The 21,294-nt window shown below is 36.1% G+C and overlaps 1 protein-coding gene across 1 annotated transcript; it reads right to left on the minus strand.

Annotated features, from left to right (window-relative positions):
- Positions 1–1,274: 1,274 nt before the first annotated feature.
- Positions 1,275–12,699, minus strand: Muc91C (Mucin 91C). Its single transcript, XM_089695345.1, has 4 exons — positions 12,598–12,699; positions 11,560–11,601; positions 3,039–3,105; positions 1,275–2,899 (listed from the first exon to the last, which is right to left on the minus strand). Exons 2-4 carry the CDS (start codon positions 11,578–11,580, stop codon positions 1,614–1,616), a joined length of 1,374 nt encoding a protein of 457 aa, XP_089551471.1. The 5' UTR covers positions 11,581–11,601; positions 12,598–12,699; the 3' UTR covers positions 1,275–1,613.
- Positions 12,700–21,294: the final 8,595 nt, after the last annotated feature.

The following is a 21,294-nucleotide window of genomic DNA, read 5'->3' on the forward strand; positions in this document are numbered from 1 at the left end:
ATGATGAGATGTTAAATGTTCGACGAACCACGGCCGGGCCACTGTTAGATGTAGTATCTATTGACTTATTCCTAGTTCTTGTTGATCATTTGAAATGTGTATAAATGTGTAACGTTGTGACTTCGCAGTAATCTGCGTTACTAACAAAATATAGTATGTTGACTGGCTTCGTTTGTTTTATTTATAACCCGCCTTTGATTTTACTTTAGACTGCCTACTGGCTAGAGATTAACGCATAGATAAGCGTGACACCGAGGGTTCCTGGATTCGATCCCCAGTGGGAATTAAAAAGAGCGAAAAAGAAGAAGGTTTATCACCAACTTTTTCACTTTTCCTATGCCTAAATTTAAAAATGAACATAAATAATTGACCTTCACTTAGCTTTTGGGAGAAATAATTCGCTTAGGTAGATAGATAAATGTAGATAGAAGTGCGTAGTATTATTAATAGTTTTGGGTACAAAGATTATTAAAATTAGACTATATGAGATTGTTTGAATTAACCTTTTTAATTTAAACCAGCAGCTGAACAACTCGTCATTGATGTATGAATTACAACAAAACGTGAATAAAAGCTAGTATTGTGCAATAGATTACCTATGTTCTTGTTATTCATGTATCATGTATGTTATTTATGTTATGTTGTTATCTTGGTACCTAAGATACAATTTTATAAAGTTTCATCAAAATCAGTTCAGTAGTTTAAGTGTGATTTAGTCACAAACGTCTATACTAACTATCGTCTATATTTCTAACATTAAAGCATATTCCTTACAACTACAGAATATTTACATGACTTGCTAACAAGTATATAATGCATAGGTACCTAATATATTATGTGTGTTGTGAGTTATGAACCTTAGCTTAGTTTCCTGAAACACTTATTCAGATTTATTACACTTATTCAGAACAAATACCAAAAGCCACAAATCTATATAACACAAAAACAACCGGTTAACTACTTAATTAAAATAAATAGAGTAGATACGGTAAGTATTTTAATTATTATTGGCACAAGATGGCGTAAGTCTATTTGTTTTAAAATCAGATTTACCTACTTACTAATAACTAATTGTCAATATCTATAATCATGGAAAAAAGGTACCCATAATATAGGAAGTATAGTTGTCTTAATAAGGACTTGGTCTTGATAAAAGTTACTATATACATAATATATTGTTTTAAACTTAGTTACTTTTATTAAGGAAATATGTATAGTACTCGTGTTCGATCTGTTTTAAAAGGAACTATGTTAGGTAATAAAACAAAATAACATATTTACAATAGTTTATTTAATACAAAATAATTTGCACTTACAACTACATTTTGTACAATAATTCGTAACAATTAAATAATAATACTTTAACATCAGCGGTGAACACTTAGCTGTTAATACATACGTCATCAAGCAGCCACTAACCGGTGCAACTATTGTTATTTTCGCCTTTATTACAATTCCTTCAAATGCACTTATCGACTTATTATTAGTATTGCTTGGTGATCATTATACATTTGAAGCTAATCGCATTTTAAATTCATTTGGTAACTCTCGTTATTTGATGAAAGTCGTGACGTATATCACATAATTTCACAACTCCTAACTTATTGAATAATTTAGTAAACGTAACCACCGTTGGAGTCGTAGCTTTGACCGATGGTAGCGGGCACTCCGCCGGAGATGCCGGACCCGTGGCCACCCGAAGAGTAACCACCTGATCCTCCGGAGGAGTAACCTCCTGATCCTCCTAGGGAGTAACCGCCTGAACCACCTGAAGAGTAACCGCCTGATCCGCCTGACGAGTAACCACCTCCTGACGAGTAACCGCCGGAGCTACCGTGGCCGCCGGAACTGCCAGAGAAACCTCCATGGCCGCCAGACGAGAAGCCACCTGATCCGTGTCCGCCAGACGAGAAGCCACCTGATCCGTGACCGCCGGAAGAGTAGCCGCCAGATCCTCCAGAAGAATATCCACCGGAGCCGCTTGAGATACCAGAGAAGCCACCAGATGAGAAACTGGAGCCATGACCACCGCTGCTAGGGGCTCCATAGCTGCTTGATGGTGTTCCGTAAGAGCTGGAGGGGGTACCGTAGCTGCTTGATGGAGCAGCTGGAGCTCCGTAGCTGGAAGATATTCCACCGGATCCGCTTGAACCGAAGCCGCTGCTGCCGAATCCAGAGCTGCCGAAGCCAGATGAGCCAGAGCCGAAACTGCTTCCATGTCCAGAACCACCGAAACTGCTGCCGTGTCCGGAACCACCAAAGCTGCTGCCGTGCCCAGAGCCACCAAAGCTACTGCCATGTCCAGAACTGAAGCTACTGCTCGAGCCATGGCTGGATCCAAAACCACCTGATGAAGGAGCACCGTAAGATGATGATGGCGCTGGTGCACCATAAGAGTCAGTGGGAGTTCCGTATGAAGAAGAAGGGGCTGGAGCACCGTAAGATTGGGAAGGAGCACCATACGAGCTAGAAGGAGCACCGTGCGAGCTGGATGGAGCACCGTACGAACTGGATGGAGTGCCATAAGAGCTTGATGGGGCTCCTACTGAATGAGAACCGGAGAAAGAGCCAGATGATGAACCGGAGAAGCTGGATGATGGTGCGCCGTATGAGCTAGATGGCTTAGGGGCACCGTACAAGGAAGAGGGACCAGTGGGGACGCCGTAGCTGGTCGATGGTGGCCTAGCAGGGGCGCCGTAAGAGCTAGACGGTTTGGGAGGTCCGTATGACGATGATGGGCGAGAGGGAGCTCCATAGCTGCTTGAAGGCTTCGGCGGACCGTAGCTTGATGAAGGCCTGGGGGCACCGTAGCTGCTGGACGGTCGTGGAGCGCCGTACGTTGAGGAGGGTTTGCCGAACCCACCGCTAGATGGCGGTAGGTAGGAAGAACTCAGCGGCGCTGTAAAAAGAAGTTTACTTTGTTACTTGTTTATCCCTTTAAATGTGTTTATATTAATAATAAAATTTTAACAAAAAATAATTATAAATCACTGAATTGCTGTTTTTTTTTTACAAACTAGGTATTAATCGTATCTTACCTTCACGCTTGTGACTTTTGTGCGGTGTTGCCGAGACTAGGGCAGCCGCTAGGAGCACGCTCGCAAGCTGTAAATTAAAAAAAAAGATTCAATTAACGTCAAAAATAATTGATACTACATTATTCTAAACTCCCAAAGATAACTTTATTAAATAGGCAAAGAAAGAATATTAATTAACACAATGGTTTACATTTTCTGCTCGTTAACCTTCTTTTGTTTCATATTTTTTGATGAAATTAGAATTAAATTAGATATTGAATAGCGAAGAAATTAACGTGAATAGTTTAATTAATTTATATTTGAACAAATTAATATAGAATTAGAAGTCTATTATGTTTGAAGTAAAATAATCGCAAAGCCAAAATATAATAATTTAAAGAACACCGATGATAAGAAATTATAAAACTTCATATGTGACGAATATAAACACAATATGTATAAGTAGGTGTTAAGAATTAGGAAAGCTATGAATACAATTAACGTAACGTACTTGGTCAATTCGTTTGGAATTGCGTTATATAATTCGTACTTCAATAGTATATGACCTTTGGCTCAAGGGATCTTTGTATTGATGTTAAGGCGACAAAAAATAGAAATGTCACTTATATAACTGACTTAGCAAGCTTGAGTATTCGCAACCTGTATATATGCTTAGTGATTGACTTTATCGAAAAGTTGAGATTTTTATCCCAACTATATTACTAAAAGTAATGTTCTGATTTTAGTTTGAGTTTGACAAATGATAGTTGTTAGTGAATGTTATTTTAATGAGGAAACTTTGAATGGTGGAAAAGCCTTCAAAGTTTTCTAACTAACCCACACAACTACAAAGTGAAATGTTATTTCCCATTTTACGAAAACTCTACGCTTTAAGTTTTATGAAAATAATTTATAATAATATAAAGCTCATCTTATTTTAAAGATTCAAGTTCTAAAGGCTGTCTAGAGGCGGTCTTGCTCTGCCTTCAAGTATTGATTCAAAACCATTTCTTAAATATGATTACGAAATTTCGAAAAGTAACAATATAATATTGTAAACTCATCTTTGAACTGTTATATCATGTTACATAACTATTGTCAATGCGATGTTCATCTGAGTGACCAGCTTCAACCAGCACGGCTGTTTTATATAATGTAACAATGTATAATTTTTTAATTAGATAATCCATCCTACTTCCTGATATGAGAAGATATATGTATGCCTTCATTATCTGTAAAAAACATGCATTACTACTTATTAGGCAGCTATTTGTTAAGTTTTCGGAAGGAAGGATTAAATCTGGTATTATTTATCCAAAAATACGAGTTAATACCAATGAATGTTTAGAATTTAAAGGATGAGGAAAGTTTAAAAGTATTAACGTAATTGGCACGCAGGTCGCGGACACTTTCTAACTGATGTTATCTCAACAATTTGTATTTTGTGCGGATAATAGAAACGCTAAGATTTATCTGCGTACGTGGCTTTAATTAGGATCGTTTTTGTTGGCAGCTTTGCGGTGACTAAGTCAACAAGTCCACAAGTCTTGTGTTTGCTTGTAGAAATGTATGTTTTGTTATATTGTTGTATTCGGGACATGAAGTGGCGTTTCTGAACCTTTCGATTGATATTTCATTTCAGTAATGTAATGGGAAAACGTACCTAGGAGACCGGTAGAGATATGATTACATTTTTAATATTAGTATGAGTAGGTTTATGCTACATTTCTCTTCTTAAACTATTCGTAATTTTAGCGTCGAAAAGAGATACTTCACAGATGTTCTATTTGTAGGTATTCATGTTTTTCTTTGGAGAGAAATTATCTTTTGATAAAATATAAGGGCCAGATGTTTCTCATTATATTTTGGTAATTATGGCTAAGGTCGGAATGTACTTATAAATGCCAACACCGTTTAGTGTGGCGAAATAATGAGCGCTTAGAACAAAGGACAGTGTCATTATTTTATATTACGGTTAAAATTAAGATTATCAAGATTAAAATTACGTGGTTTGTACTTAGTAATCATGGTAGGTATTACATATGGTTTTTTGTAGTGTAGATATTACTAACTGGTCTATAGTATGTAAATACTTTTAAATAAATCATTAAAATCAGTTCAGCCGTTTACATTCTTCTTACCTTCTTCTCCACCTTCATAGGATTCAGGTAATTTTGGTAGATTTTAGGTAGGTTTAAGTCAATATATTCAAATTTCAAATGTACAGAAAGATTATTAGGCAATAAGTATATGTGATACCTTCACACAGCATCGCACCTGTCATCGATAGGCATTGTATAGATGATAAAATATGAACTGCAAGTACAATGCTATGCTAATGAATGTGATTAATTAGTTTCTTGTGATTATATCGGAATTACGTCTATTGTAACATTGTTAGGCTTTTATTTCGCTTTTTAGTTCACGTTGAATTGAGCTTTTCAAAACTTTGTAAGACTTTTTTTAATAAAATGGTTCCAAGTCCTAGTGTGTTTTATTCCCGTGGTATACGTACATGAAAGATGCTTTTTCCAGTCTAATATAATGGATAAACATTTCATTTCGATTACTACAACCGTTCTGCCCCCCTAGTCAAGTGGCTTTCTGTTAGCGTAGCGTTCAATAGAATAAGACTACGAATGTATGAGATTGACGTAGGCTGTAGATAACGCTTATTCTGACTCTATGTTTATTATATATTTGTGAGTAATATTCGAACTAGACGTATAACTTTCGAGCTATATTTATTACGGAAAATATATTTATTCTTGGATAGTCTCGAAAATAACTTGAAATTGGATGAGCAGGAAATATAACAACTTTCAAACACAGCTAGCTGTGTTCTTGAAACTTTAAAACATCACAACTTTGAAATAAAACTTCTGGTTTACTTTCATGGAATTTATAATCTTGAAATAGCGAGAACTACCTAAGTGGCTATCTATTTCATCAATAATATGTTAAGATTGATATTTAAAGAAAATTTTTGGCTTGTTGCATGTGAAATACAACTTAATATTGAACATTGTTGATTATTATCCAAACATAATATTAAACTTGAATGTTAAATTACATACTTCAACGCGTACCTTCAACAGCAAGTTTTTTTTACATCTATGTTATGTCTATATAAACGAACTGGTATACGGAGGCTTGCAATAATCAAATAAGCCATAAGTCACAAGGTATCTCACGGGAACTGCCAAGTCTACAGCCAGCTCCCGCCGTCTGCGCAACACCCCGTATTGTTCCAAAATTGTGCAAATCAAATATGCAACCGTTTTAATTTATTACGTGAATCTGCGAAACAATGCCGCATCTTTTTATTGCGAACGGATAACGAGTTAAGATTAATTTATTTAAGCATTGAATAGAACTTCACACGACGTTTTTGATTGAGTTGTCTCGAAAGGAAGTCGTTACAGATGATCAGAATTGACGGAACTTAAAGACGCCATGACACTTTCCAATGAATCTTTTTGCCGCCCATTTTCTTGCACTGCACAGATTATGCAATGTGTCTGTCACGTAAAGGTGCAATTATGAAGACGATGATATTGCATTGTTCTGTTCATACGAATGTGATTATATGATTATGTTAATGTTATCATAAATAACGTAAACTGACCTTCTTAAAACGATTTATCTTAACATAATTTTGAAGATAATCATCAAACAGAACGAACGAAAACGAAATTTAATTTAACTCTTCTTCCGTTCAGTTTGACCTGTTTTTATTGGACCGAGCCCAATAATTAATATTTTGTGTTTTAATTTATGCGCATAAATGGGAAAACATTGTAAAATAATGCACCGTTGAATATTTGAATAACAAACGTTATATAATCCGTCACGTGCGTAGAAAGTGTAAGTAACGAGACATGAGCGACGATCTCGCATTGTTAACTGTACATTGATGCTTTGATATCAACTTTATGGTTGCTCGAACGTTTGAATGGGTGATGTACGTTGTCATTTGAGTTATGTAAATGCGAACGAACACAGTTGCGTGAACTATGACCCAGGTTATACATTGCTTTTTACTGGCTTTACGATTCGTTTCGAAGTACGTTTGGAAAATATGATGTTTCTGGGTCAGACTTTACAGTGTTGTGAGTTTTAATGCAAAAAATCCGAATGCATAACTTTGATCATTAGAGACTTGAGAAAGAAAAAAATCTATTTAACTTCAAAATTATTCATATCGTTTGATTTATGAGAATTTATAATAAACATTTTAAATAAGTTACATCAATCAACATATTTAAATGATATTATCTTATAATATTAGGCCTAAATTATACATCGTTTACTCAAAATTATTATTTCGTTCTTTAATATGTTACACACTATGGTATATTATCTGTGCCGTATTTGAATTGTGAGGTCATAGACAAGTATTTCCGCGCCAAAACTACGACGTTGTCAGTCAATAGAGTCTGTGGTCAAACGACTGTTGCATCTTATGTCATCTATTTGAAATTTAAACACGCGAGGAAAGTGCGCGTTTGTCCCGCTGCAGTACTATGACTGACAAAAGAGTTGAACTCACTTTTATGGTTGAATTAAGTTTTAAATTCAAATATTTTATACTTTTTATGTTTAAAAAAACAAAACAAATAAATATATAGACGAACATAATATTATAACCTTTTGAAAGTCGGTTAAATGGAGCCCGATTGAATATTATTATTAGTGTAAAATAACAATTTTACACGAGTACGAGGGGCATGCCAAAAAAAACTAGATACTCGAAAACCATAATATTTATTATTTGTTACTTATATCTATCTTTTCAAAGTATTCACCCCGAGCATGTATACACTTTTCCATGCGTTTAAACCACTTGGAAAACACCTCTGACCACTCTTTTCCAGATACCTCGGAAATTTCGAAATTATAGGCGGCCAATGCATCTTCCTTGCTCTCAAATCTATTTCCTTTCAAATTTTCTTTAATTTTGGGAAACAAGTAAAAATCACAAGGTGCCAAGTCAGGAGAGTATGGCGGGTGAGGCAGGATAGACACATTTTTTGAATTAAAAAAATCAAGTGTTCTGGCGGACGTGTGCGCCGAGGCGTTGTCGTGGTGCCAAAGAAGGTGCCGGATTCCTGACTTCGGTCGCTTGTCACACCAAGCTGACAATACTGAGGGGGCACAAATTGACACATACTACTCAGAATTAACTGTTTTTTGATCCTCTAGCACTACAGTAGCGATATGACCGGTCTTACAAAAAAACGAGGCAATCATTTGTTTTTGCGTGCTGCGTGCACGACGACATTTCGTTGGTGTTGGTTCATTATCGAAGCACCATACAGTCGATTGTCGTTTTGTTTCGGGATCGTAGTTATACAGCCATGTTTCGTCACCTGTAAGTATATCGTATACGTTTTTCTTCTCGCCTCCGTCGAATTTCTCTATCATAAATCGGCACCAATCTACCCGGCGGTCTTTCTGCTCATCGGTCAGTTTGTGCGGCACCCATCTTGAACAACGCTTACGGAGAGAAAGGTGATCATGAATAATGGTTTGCAACGCTGCTGATCCAATACCCAGTTCTCGCTCAAGCTCTACATATGTAATTCGTCGGTTTTCGCGAATAAATTTTTCAGTTGCTTGAATATTTTCTTTAGTGACTGCGGTTGGCGGCCGACCTGTCCTCGCTTCATCTTCAAAGCTTCCCCGTCCTCTTTTGAATTCAGCAAACCAATTAAAAACTGTTGCTCGTGAACAAGCAGATTCACCAAAAGTAGTAACCAAAAGTTTAAAACATTCTTGCGGCTTTAAACCTTTTTTATAATCATAATAAATCATAGCGCGAAAATCTCGTCGATTGAGTTCCATTGTTGCAAGCAAATTCCCGCCAGATTGTCACAAAAATAAGCCTTTATGAGCAAAAAATATTTGAATTCAAATATGTTCCATATTTAAATTTGACACTAAATAACTAGTGTTTACGATGGTGTATAACTTGCCAGTATCAAATTATTAAGTAAAGAGCATCTAACAACTTTTGGCATGACCCTCGTATTATCTGTGCAAATTGATATAATAAAATCTAAACATATTTTGAGCGGATTACATGCACATATGGTTTTTAAAATAACTGCAAATAAAAATGACTCTACAATTTTTTATTTAAGAATTTAAATTCGATGTTTGCACAAATTTTTGTGTACATATATTTATTTATTTCCTCTAGTTTCTCATTGAAAACATTTAATTTGTCAAGTAAGTATATGATCTGTTAAAAATATAACTCAATACACATTATTATGTTTCAATTCGTTATATTTTATGTTACATACCATTAAAAACTATGTCTGTTACTATTCATTATTTTCTACACATCTATAGAAAAAGGGTCACAATCAGATGTACCACGATGTGATAGAAAAGTGAAACTATTTAGAGCAAGTAAGATGTTTTGTGTCACGACAGCGAATATATCATGTTTCTTGTATTGTTTGTCACGTCTATTATATTATTAGATAGCGGATACTAGAGGTATGAACGCGGAAGAGCTATATTTATATGTATATGTAGGTATTTCGTCTCGTACGAATTGTGTTAGTACCGGTTCGCGATGTTATATTGTTCTTTTTGGCACATTTGCATCGTTCATTTATCGAGGAAGGTTATAGGTAAGACCGTCGGACAGCTGCTAGTATACTAGTAGTAGTAATTATAGTTAAGGAAAAGCTATCCAAATATTTATTATAAAAGTTTTGGGTGGGCTTATTTCAACTTTGATTTAAAAAGCATTTTAAATTGCATTAATCTGAAAAAGGTATAATGGTATTTTAATTATGGGCTGTACTTCGAGATAAATTAACCCAAGAAATGTGTTCATCTGAAAAAAACTTTTTAGGGCAGCTATAATGTAAAAAGGGTTAAAGTAATTGTGATATTATAGGTACCAGCGCTACGTGACGGTTTGCGTGATTTATGTCACTTTGCCCTTGATCTTCTGTAGCTTTCTATTCGATTTTATAATGTTTTAATATTAGAAAGATATTATTAATCAGTTTTTAACGTGTGCTGAATTATTTTTTTATAAAGACACTTATTTTTAACTCTAGATTTTGTTGAATCTATTTAGAGAATAGTTTTAAAAAGTGTTTCTATCTATTGAAATGTAAATACGGCTAATACTAGGCATCTTATTGTATAGAATTTGGGACAGTGTTTTGTGTAATGATGATTTAACTATCCATAAACCATACCATAGTTTCGATTATAATCGACGTCGCGAGCAATAGTAACCATTTAAAGTATTACTACTTGAGCTCTATAACATATGAGCTGCCATACAATATGGATGTCTACATTGACTGGTTATGGTTATATGTATCTTCTTTAGCGTCTATGGTATATGTATATGTTAGAGCCGCGTGTTTTCCCATTTAAAGTAATAAAAGTAAATCTAACGAGTTTCATATTTCACGTGACGTAACGTGTGACGCAATGTTCTTTGTAGCTGTATGGAAATTAAGGAATTTTCGCATATTTTTTATTACTTCTTGTTTAGAATAAAAATATGTGTGAGGTTGTGTTGAGAGTTAGTTTCTTGTGAATTTGCAAAAGAAAAAATGATATGTGTTTTTCTCTTTTATTAATTATGCGAATGACTGAAGAAATAACTTTATTTATTAATTTCCGCGTCGGTCGTTCGAAACCATGTTTTATTATCTGTGCCATAGTGAAAAATTATCTATTTGTGAATTGATATTACTTACCAACCCATATGAAATATGTTAAGCAAATTAGGCACAATATGTAAATATAGTTGTTATATAGAGCCAATAAACGTTATTTCAGATACAAATTTGACTCGTTTAGACAAAACCACATTTAAAATATCCCACTGGACCGTATAAATTTCGTTCGCTAAATCTCCCCCAAATGTTTTATTCACCAGCCACATATATCGGGAATCGAGTTTTATTTTAATATGTAAATGTTACCAGATTGAATCGTTGTGTATGTGTTGCTATATTCATATTATATGACTATGTTTCTTATAAAAATACGTTAATTTGAAGTTAAATATTGCGGGTAAGGGGCAGATGAATTTAAACAGCTCTACATAGAGACAGAGACAGTAGGTATATTTTCTATAGATTAATACATATTTTTGATAATGTGGACATTAAGTTAATTATTTACCGTAAAACTAATCAAGTGATTTGTAAATAATTTTGCGATTGAACAATATCAAAAAGATGTTTAGTGCAAACAGTTATTTATAGATATATATATATATATATGTATTAATATACTTAAATAATAAATTGTTCACGGCCACAAATAAAAGAAATGTGTTCTATTTAAACAATGAATCAATAAGTTAGCCCGCATCTACTGTCGCGTCGATGTACTTTCTATATCTCTCAATGCAAAACTAATTAAAATATAATAAACGCTATTTTTTATTATTTATTTGTTCTTTGAACGTTTAAGTGATGATTTTTTATAAAAGAGTTGTTTTTTGTATTCATTCATCAAGAAATCTCATATAAAAATGATAAAAGCTTACCATCGCCTTAAGATGCATCATTGTTGTTTGATTGTTGTCTGTCTGTAAAGAAAAAATAAATATATTTTGTTCTCTAATTTATTCCTGAAAAACGATCTGAAGTAAAATCATGGTTACTTAAAAAGAGCGGTAATTGGGGTTATAATTTCCTTACATTTAAAGGTAAGTATGTAATTTATATTAAATCTTATGTAATTGTTAAAATCGAGATATGTGATGATAATATAATTAATTAAAATCTATACGTTCTCGTGTTATTAATTCTTAGCTCAAAAGTAACATTTTTTATATTATCCGATGTTTTTGTTCCGATGAGTTCAAAAATGAATTTCGTATAAAACAGTTTAAAAATAATAATAAGCAACTTTTTACAGTTTAAATTAAGAGAAGGCATAAACTTAATGTAACAATGAAGATATTACAGTAATAGTATTTTGTACATTTTTAATTGCAGCGTAAATTATTATCATATCTCATAAATAATTTAATGTTACAAACATTATGATAAAATAATTAAATAACAAGTATAAATATAAATTTTCTACGTCAAAATTAGAGTTATACAATCATTATTTTCTGCATAATGATATGTTGCAAAATTTAATTATGAATAATTTTACTTTCGGCACAATTAAATCTGTATAATGCTAATTGCGAAATATATTAAAATATTTTTTGTTAACTGAAGGAAAAATGAATTATTAACTTACAATAATGAAGAGCTTTTATATATTTTGAAGCAACTTTATGATTTGATATATTATACGGGTTTTTGGAAATATTCGCATTTTTGAATAAACTTATTTAAAATATTTTATTAAGAATAAAAGTACTACGACGATTCTACTGAATGATACAATCTTATTTATTATTGGATATTAAAGTTAATAATTTATTATTAGACGTAATTGATATGATTAAATAATTAATTTAATTACATCTGACACTTAATCAAATTAAGCACACTACAAAATTATCAAATAACTTTACTAATAAACTACCATAAAAATAAAAAATAAATTTTCCCGCGCAACTCACCGAAAGGGCGCGAAACTATCCGAATATCACACACACAGACAAACAGCAAAGCGCGTGCGCCGACTGACGGTGGGTAGCACATCTCCGATATATATGGCCGCCCCCTCTCATACGGTGGGAGGCTTCATCTCGACATTATTAAAATCGGGAGCACTTGATGTCTAATTTTAACCTTTAATTCAGTTAATAAAAAAATAAAATATATGATCATCAAAAACTTATTTTGATAGGAACACAATAAATCTGTCTCACTCTTTTTATTTTATAAAATCTCTGTCTTTGTCTTTATAGCGTAATGATTCAAAGCTGAAAATCAGAAAATTTAAAACAGACGAAATAATCGGGATAATAACAGTCGGGAACACCATTGTGTTCTATATATTTAAAAAAATGGCAAATAACTTCAATTTAAACCAGTACACAAAATTACTAACTTATTTCATTAAACTAGATAATATTTCAGTGTAGAATATACAAAAAAATCGATTATAATCGAAAGCTCGTTAGAGCTATAACGAAAAAATACACCACTCGATACACTTCCGACTTCAAGTTGAACTTTAATTGATAGATTTATAGCTTTAATTAGCTTATTATGGATAAGAAAAATGTCAAGATGCTTCCCATCATTACTAAAAATTGGATCTGGTGTTACTATCTTATTCTAAGATCTTGAGTTTGATACATAATACAATCTCATTAGGAGTATATTACGTCGGTTCATTGAAAGATAATTATTGAGATTATCCCAAAAAATCAGTTCAAATCATTAATTTTTGATACATAGTTTACTAGCTTTTTGTCCGCGACTTTGACTGGTCAAAGAAATGGGAATAAGATGTTTCGCCTTGGTAAAAGGTAAACCTACTATATTATATATTATATTCCTAAATCCTACTATAATTTTTCCATAAAATCGTAGCGTTGTGACGTGAAAGAAAGACATACTCATTTAATAATATTAAAGTAATGTGTTACTTTTCATATATTTAATGAAAAGGCTATGAATCACTTTTAATTCACTTTTTAAGGAATATGATAGATTAAGTACATAATATAAATCATTGTTTTTTTTTGTTTATCGCTAATTGTATACTTTTAAACTTATTTTTCGCATGTTGTGTTTACCTGTAAGTGTTTTTTTACATTGACCTTATAATTGTGTATATAAATTTTGATATTTTATATGTAATGTAAACAAACGTTGGTAGACCAAAATAAATAAATAAATAAATAAATGAATGATCACACACACATAATTTAAGCTAAACATTACTGAATTATAATTTAAAGGCAGTAGCTATGCAGGCCGCTGATGATCAGCCGTTCTGGAAGTCTTTGGGAGAGGCCTATATGCTGTATGGTCTTATTTCTCTTATTGTCGTAACTCGTAAGGGTAGGTTGGCTCATCTAATAATTTAGGATGGTAATGTATTACATAATACAAGAATCACTCTTGCATTTGAAATACAATTATTATGCACTTTCTGTAAATAATTACTGAGCAGGTCAAATTTCATTTGCATATTTTGTAACCTCATTGCGGACATAGCTTAAATTAAGATACAGTATTATATGTAAATTTATAGTTTTGTAAAATATCCATAGTGCCGCGCGGTTTTACCCGCGGATAAACCCGCAAGGGCAAATCTAGTATTTCCTACGTTTCTGTAAAGTTTCATCCAAATCGGTCCAATAATAGGGCCGATTATATAGATAATATCTGTCTATATAATCGGTTTTTTCGTGAACGAGTAATAAACATACATACTTCCATCCTCACCAACTTAAGCATTTATTATACAGGGTGTACCAAAAAGTAGTGATGAACGGAAGCTGAGAGGTAGAGGACCTAGAGGGCTATCCGAATAACCCCCATGTATGTTATGCGATTTTTCGTATTTTCGGAGTTATGACGTTTTTTTCAATTTTTCACCTATCGCCGAGTACGATGATATTATCACTCATGCTGACGTCAATGATTGCGGAAGATGCTTGATTTTTTTTTGTGTGCTAAGCTGAAAGATAGGCCAATTCAGTATGGTAACATTTATTATCGTTAGATCTTTGAATGGAATAAAAAAAGAATTAAATGGCAAGAAAGATAAAATTACCCAGTATGTTCACCACTTCAAGGGCTCGTTAAAAAATAAAATCACATAAAAAAAGTTTTCCGTTTGACTTTTAAAAACTTGCTCTATCTATCAGATAGCTACCCTGAAAATTTCATTTTATTATTCAGAAGGCTTCAATCGAAAAATTTAAATCTAAATGTGGTAAGTGCATAAATTGAATTAACATGATGATCATTAAAACCAATAAATAGGTGTTTAATTACCAGAAATTTTTAAAATAACCCCGCCGTTGCTCAATGCAAGTGCGACATCATCGTAAAAAGTTGTCTTTTAAATGTCTGAATGCTCTTTTATCATTTTTAATGGTTTCGTCTGCTACTATGAATTTCCGGGTTATTTCGTCCAAATTGTGGCAGTCTCTCGTCTTTGTAGTATCCCCACGAAAAAAAATCAATAGGGTTTATGTCCGGGGACCGTGCAGGCCAGGCTAAAGGGCAAAGATACCCTGAAAGATGGATTGGTCGTTGCAGCCTGCGCATGCGCCGGTGACGCCTGCCTTAAAGCCTGGCCTCTACGGTCCCTCGACCTAAACCCCATTGATTTGTTTCAATGGGAATACTAAAAAGACCTCGGCTACTTGAGAGAATGCCACAATTTGGACGAAATAACCCGGAAATTCATAGTAGCAGAAGAAACCATTAAAAATGATAAAAGGGCATTCAGACATTTAAAAGACAACTTTTTACAGTGATGTCGCACTTGCATTGAGCAACAGCGGGGTTATTTTAAGAATTTCTGGTAATTAAACACCTATTTATTGGTTTTAATGATCATCATGTTAATTCAATTTTTGCACTTACCACATTTAGATTTAAATTTTTCGATTGAAGCCTTCTGAATAATAAAATGAAATTTTCAGGGTAGCTATCTGATAGATAGAGCAAGTTTTTAAAAGTCAAACGGAAAACTTTTTTTATGTGATTTTATTTTTTTACGGGCCCTTGAAGTGGTGAACATACTGGGTAATTTTATCTTTCTTGCCATTTAATTCTTTTTTTTATTCCATTCAAAGATCTAACGATAGTAAATGTTACCATACTGAATTGGCCTATCTTTCAGCTTAGCACACAAAAAAAATCAAGCATTTTCCGCAATCATTGACGTCAGCATGAGTGAAAATATCATCGTACTCGGCGATAGGTGAAAAATTGAAAAAAACGTCATAACTCCGAAAATACGAAAAATCGCATAACATACATGGGGATTATTCGGATAGCCCTCTAGGTCCTCTACCTCTCAGCTTCCGTTCATCACTACTTTTTGGTACACCCTGTATAAATTGGACTCGTAAAAAAAATCATAGTTGATCAGGCGGGATTCCAACCCGGTTTTAATTTACATTGTCTATTGGCTTAATAATTTAGTGTTCCTTTCCTTGCTTAAAAGAGCATCTTGATTTTTTATTAGAAAAACAGAACCTAGATAGTTTAGATAACTATATGATAAGGTCTTTTCCTATTAGTTTAGTTTCATAGAACAAGGTTATGAGGGCGTTTTTTATTGTATTGAAAAATACATTATATTGGGGATACATATTTTGGGGTGCAATGGCTGTATACCACCTAACGGCCAAAGCCAACCTCACCTGCTCGCGGTGCACCCTGCCGATCAACGGACGAGGCTCTGGCGTTATTTTTCTAGAGTGGCAGGACTACAGCTGCATATAATTTTTTATTTATTTATTATATGCAGCACAAATGGGCTGTAGTCCGTCCGGCGCGATACCACTATCTCACAAAAACCGGCGTAAAGCGTTGAGCGTTTCGCATAGGTGAGTGAGACATTCCGGAGGCCCACTTCCCCCCCCCCCCCTTTTCCCTTTAAAATCATGGCAGCGGAATTAAAAGATTTATTACCCCAGGAGGGTACCAACACGCAAGGTGCTGGAGAATCCCTCCCTGAGCACTTTTGTTCAGGCTGCCCTGTGTATTCTGGGGAGGGCAAAATCCCGCTCAATACTCAAGCACGAGGCAATAAGAGCAACAAGTCCTGTGCACGCCCTTCTACGCTCTGCGTCAACTTTTGCAACATCAGGGGCTTACACTCAAACATCAATGCCGTCCACTACCACCTTGAGACGGCGAAGCCGGCCTTGCTCTTTTTAACCGAAACGCAGATATCATCCCCCTCTAATACAGCTTATCTCAGTTACCCAGGCTACAATCTGGAGCACAACTTTTTACCCCGCGCTGGTGTATGCGCCTTTATCCGGAATGATATCTGCTTTCGACGCCTCAGCTATCTTGAAGGTAGGGATCTTTCTATCATTTGGTTGCGTGTAGACTGCGACGACCACCCTCGCGTCTATGCGTGCCTATACAGATCCCATAGCGGTAATGAGGAAACCGACCGACTCATCGAGCATATACAATCGGCGGCAGATACTATGCTCAATCAGATACCCTGCGCTGAAATTGTAGTCCTTGGGGATTTCAACGCCCATCACTCAGAATGGCTTAAGTCCCGAACAACTGACCACGCGGGTAAATCTGTTTTCGACTTTGCTCTTGCTTATGATCTTACTCAAATGGTACAATCGCCAACGCGAATCCCTGATGTTGAGGATCATACGCCTTCCCTGTTGGACCTACTGTTGACATCTCACCCGGATGGCTATCAGGTCCATGTTGATGCCCCTTTAGGCTCATCGGACCACTGCCTAGTGCGGAGTGTAGTGCCAATCTTGCGCTCTTCACGGCCGGAGCGTGTTGGCCGTCGACGCGTTTGGCACTACAAGTCAGCAGATTGGGATGAGATGCGTACATTCTTTTCGTCCTATCCCTGGGGCCGTGTTTGCTTCTCGGCAGACGATCCTAGCACCTGCGCAGACTCTGTTGCCGATGTGATACTTCAGGGCATGGAACTTTTTATTCCGAACTCTGTTGTACCCATTGGTGGCAAGTCCCAACCCTGGTTTGGTCTCTCTTGTAAAACGGCATCACGCCGAAAACAAGACTGTTACCAGGCCTGGGCTAATGCGCTCGTGTCTAGTGATCCAAACGCCCATACACTTAAGAGAGAACTAAACTCGGCCTCTAGGTCCTTCAAAAGAGCAATTGCAAAAGCAAAGTCAGAGCATATTGCTAAGCTTGGCGAGAAACTTGCCCGACTTCCTTCGGGAACGCGCGCCTTTTGGGCACTCGCCAAAGCTGTGCAAGGAAACTTCTGCAAGCCTGCACTACCATCTCTGCGCATGGAGAATGACTTGTTGGCCCACACGGCAAAGGAGAAGGCCGATCTTCTTGGCTCCCTTTTCGCCGCAAACTCGACTTTGGATGACATGGGAAACTCGCCACCTACCATCCCGCAGTATGAGGGCTCTATGCCGGACATCCGGTTTACCCAGAGCGCTGTGCGGAAAGCACTTTTTGCCCTAGATGTCCACAAGTCGAGTGGCCCCGACAGTATTCCTCCAATTGTGCTGAAGATGTGTGCACCTGAGCTAGCACCGGTCCTCACGCGACTCTTCCGGTACTCCTACTCCACAGGCGTTGTCCCGAACTCATGGAAGACAGCGTTAGTGCACCCAATCCCGAAAAAAGGCGATCGCTCTGATCCGTCCAATTATCGACCTATAGCAATCACCTCCTTGCTCTCCAAGATAATGGAATCCCTTATTAATCGCCAACTACTGAAATATCTGGAGGATCACCAGCTGATTAGTGACCGACAGTACGGTTTCCGTCGCGGTCGATCAGCTGGTGATCTTCTTGTATATTTAACTCACAGATGGGCTGCAGCGATTGAGAGCAAAGGTGAAGGCTTGGCGGTCAGTTTGGACATAGCGAAAGCCTTTGATCGGGTTTGGCACAAAGCGCTCTTAGCAAAACTTCCATGCTATGGGCTTCCCGAGAGACTTTGCCAGTGGGTAGCCAGTTTTCTCACAGAGCGTAGCATGAGTGTCGTTATCGACGGTTCTTGCTCCGACCCTAAGCCTGTGAATGCTGGTGTCCCACAAGGTTGCGTTCTGTCTCCCACTCTGTTCCTTCTGCATATTAATGATATGCTGCTCAACAGCAGCATTCATTGTTATGCAGATGACAGCACTGGTGATGCAGTTTACTCCGGCCGTAGCAATGTCTCTCAGGATCGCGTCATTGAGTACCGGAACAACCTCGTGTCTGAAATTGAGGCTTCTTTAGACGAAGTTTCTAATTGGGGTCGACTAAACTTAGTCGAATTCAACCCGAAGAAGACACAGGTTTGCGCGTTTACCGCTAAAAAGCTTCCCTTCGATGTAACCCCTATTTTTCAGGGCACTCCTCTATCAGCCACAGCTAGTATTGGTATTCTCGGTCTCGAAATCTCGAGTAACGTGCAGTTTTCCTGTCATTTGGAAGGCAAAGCCAAGTTGGCTTCTCAGAAACTTGGTGTGCTCTGTAGAGCGGGACAGTATTTCACGTCGCGCCATCGCCTCAATCTTTATAAGGCGCAAGTCAGGCCGCACATGGAATACTGTTCCCATCTCTGGGCCGGGGCACCCCAACAATACCTCCTTCCATTTGACCGCATTCAAAGGAGAGCTGTACGACTCGTTGGCGAACCGAGTCTCACCGATCGGCTTGATACTCTGGCATTGCGAAGAGATATCGCTTCCTTATGCGTTCTCTACCGCATTTACTATGGGGAGTGCTCTGAGGAATTGTTTGGAACATTACCCACCGCTGAGTTCCATTACCGCACAGCCCGCCATAAACAGAAATACCACCCTCACCACCTTGACTGCTGGCGGTCGACAACTGTGCGCTTTAAACGAAGCTTCTTTCCGCGCACAACCGTCTTATGGAACCAGCTTCCTAGTACGGTATTCCCGAATGGTTACAATCTGGGGACCTTTAAGAAGAGAGCGTATTCTTTCCTAAAAGGCCGGCAACACACTTCCAATGTCCCTGGCGTTGTGGGTGCTTATGGGCGACGCTGAACGCTTACCATCAGGCGTCGCGTCTGCTCTGTTGCCTCCTCTCTCATAAAAAAAAAAAAAAAAAAAAAAAAATACATCTAATAGAAGTGACCGAGAGAAGCCATATGCAGATAAATCGTCATACATCCTGTATGTGTTGTTGGCCTTTGAAATGTTAAGTTTTTTGAAGAATCCTAAAGGATTATTGTGGAATTATAAATTTATAAATACCTTCTGTATATTTGCGTGTAACCGATTCTTAGACCCGATTTTGACCTACTTTAAAGGGAGAGATTTAATTCAAACATTGAACACTTATCAAGGCTCGGTGAAGATACAATCATTTCATGACGTTATCTTATTAAAGCGTGTTTTTTAGTTTTAACTATAAGTATTTGTTTTAACTTTTAGTCTGTTTTCCATTCATTAGTTGTAATAAGATTCGAATAAAGGACGTCTATATTACAAGAATTGTAAGCTCTATAATATCGTCCAAGATCAGTAGTACCCAATTAGAGTTAAAAGAGGGTTGTAAGAGGGTCGTTCCTTGTCTTATATTTAAATCAGGTTTTCTAGGTCATAAGAATAATGTTTAATTTATAGCACAGTAGTTACACAAATTAAAAAATGAAACAATAGCTATGTGGTACATGTTTTGAGTCACTTTAGAAGAATAGTTCTTAATTTTAAGCTCAGGTTCTAGATTTTTATTATTTTAATATCTTATTGGCGAATGTATCGTGAGTAGTAAATGATTTGAGGAAAAATTGACTTTAAACCCGTTAAAATGTCCAGGATGCTACTACAGCCCCGTCCGTGACATTGCCCCAGAGATGGTAGATAGCAACCGGTCGGCTTTACATCTTACCGCACGTCTTATGTCATCTGCTTATAAATAATATACTTGTCTGTCTGTGGTTTATGACTAAATATAGAACATCCTGGTTGAGAAGTTCTGTTGCAGGATGTTGAGGTAAAACAAAGGTTTTATTGAAGAAAATTTAGATCGGTTCCTGCCCTAAAATACTTGACATTAATGTAGTAAACAGATAAGCAATCTTGATATTTTTAATAATTTCAAGATTGAAAGATTTATTCTTATATAAATTATCTTAGTTTGAAAAAAGCATCATAAGCTATCAGAAAGATGCAGTAAAAAACATTTTCTATAATACTGGGTCTTAATGCTCACTGCAGCAATCCATAATGAGTAATGACACCTCAAAGCTAAAATCCATCAAGCTTTTCCCGTACTTACAAACACTGGAAGAACATAAGTTTTTCTGCGCAATAGGATAAAAAAGTTATTTCGTGCAAGTTTCGTGCCATCTCCACCTGAGTTCCGCTTCGTCACATTTTTTATTTGTCGATATTTCCCTCATTCTGTATTTTCTCGAGCTACCATTTTTTTGCTTCTTTTCTCAAGAGATTAATTAACGCCATCAGCAGTTACGGCCTTTGCTTCCTTCCTCGGGAGAATTTACTAACATCAAAGAGTTTTAATAAAATATTCTAGTATATAAAACGGAGATTAAAGAAATTTTACACGGGTTAAAGTAATTGGCGTTGCTCGTTTTCCTTTCAAGTTATCGAATATAAATTCTAAAGAAAAGATCCTAAAGTTCGATTAATTACATCAAATTCAAATGGGCATGTTCAGTT

The sequence above is a fragment of the Colias philodice genome, chromosome 5 (genome assembly GCF_061535455.1).
Source record: "Colias philodice isolate Cphi_HAF_F1 chromosome 5, ilColPhil1 Martin Lab GWU primary, whole genome shotgun sequence".
Classification (NCBI taxonomy): Eukaryota; Metazoa; Arthropoda; class Insecta; order Lepidoptera; family Pieridae; genus Colias; species Colias philodice.